The 8,820-nt window shown below is 48.0% G+C and overlaps 1 protein-coding gene across 1 annotated transcript; it reads left to right on the top strand.

Annotated features, from left to right (window-relative positions):
• The first annotated feature begins 4,688 nt into the window (after nucleotides 1-4,688).
• Nucleotides 4,689-6,435, top strand: LOC100999346 (pregnancy-specific beta-1-glycoprotein 11-like). Its single transcript, XM_031662152.1, has 2 exons — nucleotides 4,689-4,848; nucleotides 6,068-6,435. Exons 1-2 carry the CDS (start codon nucleotides 4,785-4,787, stop codon nucleotides 6,433-6,435), a joined length of 432 nt encoding a protein of 143 aa, XP_031518012.1. The 5' UTR covers nucleotides 4,689-4,784.
• The last annotated feature ends 2,385 nt before the right edge of the window (nucleotides 6,436-8,820 follow it).

The raw sequence follows: 8,820 nt of genomic DNA, 5'->3' as shown, positions 1-8,820 counted from the left end.
TCCCCTGACAACATTGTGTCCCAAAGCAATGTCTTCTGTGCCCCTCATTAAGGAGTTCACTGTCTCTCACCACATAGGCAAGTGTTTCCAGGGTCTCTCAATTCCTCAACAGGAGGTAACACACATTTTAACCCAGTACCTCAGCAAAGGAAGTGGTGATAATTTACGTACTTGTGATAAAGTTCCTGAAAAGATCCCTAGACTGCAAATTTCCCCTCCAAAATATGACAGAAAAAGCTTTCCAATTGCAAAACATTGGCCTCCTTGCTGTTAAAAAAAGTACCCCTGAAAGAGCCAAAACAATTTTGCCAAAATAAATTGCAGAACTTGAACTTTCTTATTTGAAATCTCACAAAACATTACAAGTACTAAAAACAGAAACTGCTGGCATAAGAATACAAATAGGGCCTAAAGGGATAGAATTGAGAGTCCAGAAATAAACCCTCACCATTATAGTTCATTGCTCTTGCATAAGGGTGTCAAGATAATTTAATGGAGGAACAATCATCCTCTCAAATAACAGTGCAGAAACAGCTAGATAACCACACGCAAAACAATAACCTTAGAGAACTATGCTTCCAACCATATCAAACAATTATCTAAAAATGGATCAGTGAGTTAATTACAAGATCTATAACCATAAAGACATCTTAGAAAAAGACATAGGGGTGAAACTTAATGACCTCAAATGTGCAATGGATTCTCAGGTATGACCCAAATGCATGAGAAAGAAAAAGGAAAAATAGATAAATTGGGCTAAAGATGCAATCCTTTTGTGTATCAAAGATATTATCAAGAAAATAAAAAGACCAAACACAAAATGAGACATAATAGTTGCAAATCACAAAGACAATGGTTTCACGCCTAGAATATATAAAGAACTGCTACAACTCGATAATGAAAAGGCAAACCACCAATTTATATAAATGGTCAAAGGACGCAAATAGACATTTCTTCAAAGAATATATGCAAATCATCAAGAGGGACATGAAAAGAAACTCAACTGCATTAGTCATTAGGAAAATACAAAGTCAAAGCCACAATGAGATACCACACTACACCTACAAATATGGCTACCATTCTTTTCAAATGTTAAATAACAAGTGAAAGCCTTATGTAGAATTTGGAATCCTCATACATTGCTGGTGAGATTATAAAAATGTACAGCCACTAGGAGAAACAGTTGTGCTGTTCCTCAAGAAGCCAATCATAGAATTCTCATATGAAACAGCATCCATTCCTAGGTATATACCCAAAGAATTGAATCCAGGGACTCAAATAGGTACTCACATGGGAATGTTGATTGCAGCATTACTCACAATAGATAAAATATGAAAACAATCCAAGTGTTCATCAACACAATAAACAAATATGGTGAACATGCAACAGAATGTTAATCTGCCATAAAGAGGAATGAAGCTCTGACATCTGCTCGAACATGCATCGACTTTGGAAATATTACGCCTAATGAAATATGTCAGAAACTAAATAACATATATATATATATAATTCCATTTATATGAAACATCAAGAATAGGCAGATTCATAGAGACAGAGTAGAGATGATTAAGGTCTAGGGTGGAAAATACAGGGAGTTATTATTGTTTCAAAGATACAAAGTTTCAGTTTAAAAAGATAAAAGTTTTCTAGGAAAAATTGTGGTAATGGTAACTTAACACTGTGTATGTGGTTAATTCCACTTGAGTGCACATTTTAAAGTGGTTAAAACAGCACATTATTCACAGAACTGTGAAAAATCAATTTCTATTATTTAATTCACCCAGGCTAAGGTGTTTGTTATGGCAGCTGAAGCCCATGAATACATCATTTGACCCAGTGTTTTCCGTGAAACGTATCACTTTGTCAATCAAGTTAGCTGGAAGCTCCTCTCCCCAGAAGAACTTCAGGTCCCAAAACAAGAGCTCCAGCAGGGGTTCAACGAGGACAGATCCCACAGGGCAGCCTCGATATCAGGCTCTGGATGGCATGTGAGGCTATAATGGTACAACCACAACGTGAAAGTGTAAGTGTTTTTACTAGTTACAGACACTGGGGAGCACTCGACACACCTGGAGACCACAGATACAGAGGTCAGCGAGCCCAGGCAGGGAGGAGAGAAGAGAACGGTAAGCCAATGACTTTAGTAAGTCCAGGTGTTGTCTGACAGGTTTCCAGCAGGGAGCTTTAATGGATGTATTTAAAGCAAGCAGCAAACACTGAGACAAGGAGATCATGGTGTGACTGAGAAGGGGTCACTTTAAATGTGAGGACAAATGTCACAATTACCAGTTTAAAGAAATCAGATGGAGAGAGGGGAGCCCAGCACACCAAGCAGGAGAGATGCCTCTTAGATTTTATCGCTGGCCACCAACTGCAGCCACTTGAACCAGATACAGTATTGAAAACTGCCATGGTGAGCAAGGCCTGCCTCTGATGTGAGGTAAATAAATTTACACCTTAAAAAAGGAATGCCAAGGCAACATGACACTATGAGCACTCCTGACATCCAGGGACACCAGCAGGGTGTGGTACTGTGCCCTGGAGTCAGAACCCTGGGTTCTGGTCCCTGGGAGTGAGAAAATGAAAAGGACTTGTCCCTACTCCCCTGGCATTGATCCTCCCACCCTGCTGCTCCGTCTTCTGCTCCCAAGCCCATGTGCAGTGCTCAGCCCCAGACATCACTGCCCCCAGGGTATACACAGTGCCGCCTACTGCACACAAACACAAACCCACAGAAGGTGACAAAAATCTGCGTTCAGGACATCCGATCGTGAAAGAGGGAGAACGGTGAACGTATAGCCACAGAGACTGGGACTCACAGGACTGGAAGGTGATGGAGCTGTAACATAACATATGTGTGACCTCTTTGAAATGTGCAGATCGTTGTGGAATAAAACACGCAGCCTGGCCTGGGACTTCGGCCCCCCACACTTCCCTTCCAGTCCACCAGAGGTCGGCAGAGTCCCTCCAGCCTGGAGCCTTCCCAGGGGATGCCGACCTCCCTCAGCAGAACCTGTAGCCAAGCAGGGTCCACCCTCACCAGGGTCACCTCGGCCCAAGTCCTCAACGTCCTCCATGCTGCCCACACGGACTCTGTCAGCTCCTCCCTGACTTGGTGGCCGCCAACCTAACACCACTCCCTCTGCAGGCAGCTCCTGCCCCACACACCTGCTCCTTCCCTGGGCTCAGTTAAACAGACATCTCCCAGGGCAGCATTGGTGCACATAACGCCACACTGCGCGCTTTCCCCTGGTGACCTCCCTCCATCCTCATCAACTCTTCCTGTCACTGCTCCCTAAATGCCCGCCCCTCCTCCGTCTGTCCTGTTCTCTGGGGGCACCCCAGGCCAAGCCTAGCGGTGACACAGAACAGCGGCTGCCTGAGGTCCCACAGCCTCCCTGGGAATCAGTGAGGCACCCTGTGACCTGCCTGCCCGCTGCACCCCGTGGGGGCTCAGAGCGCATGTGATGGTCACACACAGGCACCACATAGGATGTGGCCACCTACCTACCCCCGGCTGTCCCTTGGGAAGACAGACCTCTCCTGTGTCCCTGCTGGGAGAAGGGGGTATCATGGCTCTTTGTTCCGAGAACACATCTCACCCCCACCAGCCTTCTCAGGTTTGAGCAACGTCCCTCCAGACAGGCTCTCTGGTGACTGCCTGCTCCTCCTCTACAGAGAGCATCTTGGCCAGGTGAAAACCCTCAGGACAGACCCCTGGGTATGTCAGCACATGGAGGGCTGAGCCCATCACGACCACGGAGTAGGTCGGGATGAATCTCTCCAGCTCTGAGCCCCTGCTCTGTCCCAGGCTCCCCTTCCGGTACCTCAACGAGCCATGTTCCACGGGGTTCCTGGGTAACTCCCCACTTCCTCCTGCACCACCACGGTGAAGGTATGGTGACCACAGTACAGTCAGCTGGGCAGAGAAGAGAGGACACCAAAGATGGTCAGGAAGAAATGAGAAACCCTGAGCCCCAGCTCAACCACCAGTCCCCAGGGAGCAATACAGTGACTGAGAAATGTCCTTTGACCATGGGACTCACAGCCCCCACTCAGCAACCACCACAGGCCTCTCCTCCCAAGAGGCATGAGAGATTCACCCTGCACACCTCCAGGAAGGACAGTTTCCTCTGAGACACCCAGGTCCTGAATGTCCATCCTTGGAAGCTGCAGCCAAGCTAGACACAATTAGAGAAAGGAAGGGTCCCTCTCACCAGACGCCACACAGCTCACCCACAGCACAATGGGGTGTCACTGTAACAGGGATCTGGTACAGCTCCAGCCTCCAGCACTGAAGAGGAGAGCCAGTTGGGGATGAAAGAGGGCAAAGGGCGTGAATGTGCACCCGACCCAGAGCCATGGGGACAGCAGGAAGCTGAGACCCAGGACTGTGCTTGCACAACCGACAGGGTATGTGTGTGACCGTGTGTGTCTGTGAGTGTCTCTTTTTTGTGTGTATGTTTGTGTTTCTGTACATAGTGTGTGCCGAGGTTTGGTGACAGAATCACTGCTGAAAAAGGCAGAGGCCTCCACAATTCCCAGGTACCTGACACACAGACAAAAGGAAAAAGAGAAGGAGGGACAAGGAGGCAGGACTGAGAGGGGAGGGGACAGAGGGGTGTCCTGGGCACAGACGCCGCCCATGAGCCTGAGACGTGCTCGTGCCCAGGAAGAGGCTCAGCACAGAAGGAGGGAGGACAGCACAGCTGACAGCCGTGCCCAGAAAGTTTCTGGATCCCAGGCTCATCTCCACAGAGGAGAACACGCAGGCAGCACAGGCCATGGGGCCCCTCTCAGCGCCTCCCTACACACTGCACATCACCTGGAAGGAGCTCCTGCTCACAGGTGAGGAGAGAACTTCCTCGGAGAGGACAGGAGGAGGAAGCAGAATGATTGGATGGGGTTTGCTGGAGAGGATGGCATTCTAAAAAATAAAAGTCAGCACTTTAAGAGGCTGAGGTGTTTGGATCATGAAGTCAGGAGTTCAAGACCTGTCTGGTCAACAAAGTGTAGCCCTGTCTCTACTAAAAATACAAAAACTTAGCCAGGTGTGGTGGTGTGATCCTGTAATCCCAGCTACTTGAAAGGCTGAGGCAGGAGAATTGCTTGAACCTGGGAGGCAGAGGTTTCAGTGAGCAGAGATTGTGCCGCTGCATGCCAGCCTGGGTGACAGTATGAGACTCTGTCTTAAAAAAAAAAAAAAATAGAGGAAATAAGGCTGTGTTGGAGCCTGCGTAGGGGAACATATACCACAGAGGGTCAGGGGTCAAAACACGAAAATCACATTGAACTGGAATTGGTAAGAGGTAGGAAAATCTCACGTGTTCTCTTTTCCTGGTTAATCATCACTGGCCACCACATTTTGAAAAATGATAATAACTATTATCAGATGACACTTCAAATGAAAATATAAGCAGGACATGAAACACTGTCCTCAGCAAAAAAACTCAACCATTGGGTAAAGAAAATAAAAACACCCCAGGCATGGAGGGTCCTTGGAACTCTCACATCTACAGGAGTCTGCAGCCTGTCCCAGGCACTGGGGTGCAACCCAGATCACAAATGTCCCTGTCCTCACGGAGCTCATGCTCTCATGGGCAGGAAGGCAGACATGCAAAGAGATCTGGAATGTGAGGTCAGGTGTTGACAAGAGCTCCAGAGGGAGCAGAGCAGGGAAAGGTCAGAAAGGGAAGACCCAGGGTCTCTGAAGGAGGTATCAGGAAAGAAGTCTAAGGATGCCCTGATGTGAGCAGGACCTGAGGGCAGTGTGGAGGGAGCCATGCAGATCCCTGGGGAAGAGGATTCCAAAGAGAAAAATGCAGAGGTCAGAAGGGTTGAAGGAATGGGGGTCGTGCCACTGACCTTGACCCAGTAGGACAGTAGGACACAAACATACAATCACATACACACAAAAAAGGGGTGTGTGTGTGTATGTGTGTGTGTTTGTGTGTGTGTGTGTGTCTTCAAGGCTGATGATTGAAGAGATCATCTCAGGATCGAGGGCCCCATGTTTTCCCCCAATACATAGGTCTCAATATTGACTGATGCTCTCTCCACCTCCTAGCATCATTTTTAATCTTCTGGAACCCGCCCACCACTGCCCAAGTCATGATTGAAGCTCAGCCAACCAAAGTTTCTGAGGGGAAGGATGTTCTTCTACCTGTCCGCAATTTGCCCCAGGAAGTTGCTGCCTATATCTGGTACAAAGGGCAAATAATGGACTTCCACCAATTCATTACAGCATATACAATAGACACTGAAAGAATTATATTTGGGCCTGCATACAGTGGACGAGAAACAGTATATTCCAATGGATCCCTGCTGATCCGGAATGTCACCAAGAATGACACAGGATCCTACACCGTAAAAATCAGGAAGCCAGCTGAGGAGACTAAAGGAGTAACTGTACATTTCACCTTATATCGTGAGTGATTCCACATGATCCCTGGGTGTTGGGGTGCGGGGTCACTTCTACTTTGCACACACAGGATTATCAGGCCTAGGCTGTGCCTGTGTCCCTCTCTGCGTTATATCCCATGTTGGGGTTTTGGCATTTAGTGCAGGATACACACAGAGGAGACAAACTTCAACAGATCAGAATTCCTTTCCTGCCTCCAGACCCTGCAGACACTTGCTGCACAGGAAGGACAGTCTGATGTGGGGGGGGGGGGTGTTCAGCAGGAGGAGATCAGTCTCAGCCAAGCACCTCATGTCCTCTTCATAAACTTGACCCTGAGAAAGACCCTGGAGAACTGAGCAGGGCTTTGCCTAAGAGGCCCCTTGAGATACTCTCAGAGAAGCTCAGTCCTAGAAGCCTCAATCCTAGAACCTGTCCCTAAATCCTTACTCCAGATAAAGCTGAGGAGCCTGTGCCATGGCTGGGTTGTGGCAGGGCTTACTGGAACCAAGGATTTACCAGCTGTCTGAGGACTGTGTCTCCTGGAGCTGCTCACTGCCAGGGCTCAGCCCTCAGAGCCTCATCTGGGCAAGGACAGAGCTTTCTTCACCTGAGACTCAGAGTGGAGAGGACAGAAAGACAAGCTTTGTAGGCCATAGGCCAACTGTCTTGTGAGGCTTAGGACACTCCATAGAAAGTCTAATGTCCCCAGAAGCAGAAACAGAAGAGAGAAAATGTACCTGGCAGCAGCTTGTCCACAGGGATCTGACCTAAAGGTGCTCTCTCATGGAAGTGAGTAATAATAAATGCTGTTTGTGTGAATACCTCCACTGTGCCAAGCATTAGGTCACGTGACTGTGAAGAATTTACAATTTATTCACAGATAGCATGAAAAGCCACAGTCCATTTGCCATTTAGCTTATTTGACTGAGAGAAAACTGAGGCACAGGAAGGTACAGTCACTGAACCAGAGTCACACAAACACAAAAGGCAGATCAGGGTCACATGAGGTCTGTCTGCAGCCACAGGCCCATCCTCTCCTACACCAGAAGTGAGGGCTTATTTTTTGGCTCAAATCCTCTCTTCTTAGGCATCGAAACCTCAGAGGAGTGAGAGCAAATGGTCAGCTGATTAGTGTGTTCTCCAGAACTAAATCACCTGCGTCAACCATCAGAGTCAGTGCAAAATATGTCCAGATCTCCCCCTCAGATCTTAACCCCTATCCCTGAACCTGAAATCCTGCGTTTTCCAAAGTGTCCATGTCACTGGTATGACAGGATAAAAGAGAGGACCTTGTTTGTTTTCCCCACCCACACCCTGCACCAGCACAGGCGCAGTGAGAGACACACCCTCAGGTGCTCTCACATAACAAATGAAGGAATTGAATGAAGAAATGAATGATCCATAACCTCTGTAGAGACTGGATCTTGAATGCAGAATCCTACGAAGTTCTAGCCACACCTGTCCCTTGTTCTTCAGAGACTGACACCCATGTTTCATCCCCCCACTACCTCTTGTCCCTAAAGCCACCCCACCTCATGTGTAACTCTGAAGCTCTTTGGCCGCTGGAGGGTTTTGAGGGCTACCTGGTCCTGGACTGTGGAAATGGGGGCACCTGGTCCCTGGGGTCTCTGAAGTCACTGTAGGCCCCATTGTTCACTGCGGTGGTGTCTCTGCCTCGCTCTGCTTCTCTGTGTCCCTCATCTTCCTCCCATTTCATTCTAACTGGCAAGCCCTGTCCTGCACAGCTTCTTACTCCACTCCTAGGCCTTCCCCAGACACTCCCTCTAACTAGGCTGACTGTTCTGTTCCCTTCCTGCTAACACTGTGGCCTGGCCCACCTCCCAGGAAATAGGAAAGGCACAGAAATCACCTGGAGTTGCCACTCCTGCCAGGCTTCATCTCGAACCAATGTCTCCAGGTCACTAAGAGAATAAGCTTCCACTGTATCCCCATCCACGGCTATTTCCCTTTGTGAGACTGTTCTGTGGACAAGACCATGGGACAGGGATAGGCAGCTCCTCCATCCACTCTTATAATTCCCAGACAAGTTCTTCTGGCCTCCTGCACAAACAAAACCAACTTATCCCGATGGTGACTTGCAGTAAAGAAAAATTTTAATGACTCCAAGTCTGCCAAACAGGAGGATGGAGGTTTATTATTACTCAAATCAACCTCCCGAGTGGATCAGGGGTTAGAGATTTTCAAGGATAGTTTCAGGGGCACAGGAGTAAAAAATGGGTACTGTTGATTGTTTGGGGATGGAATCATGTGGGCGGAGGGAAATGATCTGTTTGTGCTTGAATCCACCTCTAGGTGGGGACCAGTGCTTGGCTGAGTCTTTAGTCATGGGTATGGATGAGATCAGCGGGCTGCCAGAATGCAAAGAATGAGAAACATCTCAAAAGACCAATCTCAGG

Source organism: Papio anubis, unplaced genomic scaffold (assembly GCF_008728515.1).
Source record: "Papio anubis isolate 15944 unplaced genomic scaffold, Panubis1.0 scaffold441, whole genome shotgun sequence".
In the NCBI taxonomy this organism is placed as follows: Eukaryota; Metazoa; Chordata; class Mammalia; order Primates; family Cercopithecidae; genus Papio; species Papio anubis.
The sequence above is the reverse complement of the archived record's forward strand: the minus strand, read 5'-3'. Positions and strand labels throughout refer to the sequence as shown.

Bases quoted from the DNA above. Each gene is read 5' to 3' on its own strand.
- LOC100999346 (XM_031662152.1), top strand. From the start codon at position 4,785: ATGGGGCCCCTCTCAGCGCCTCCCTACACACTGCACATCACCTGGAAG. The intron at 4,849-6,067 runs GTGAGGAGAGAA...TCCACCTCCTAG, and splicing joins GAAGGAGCTCCTGCTCACAG to CATCATTTTTAATCTTCTGG.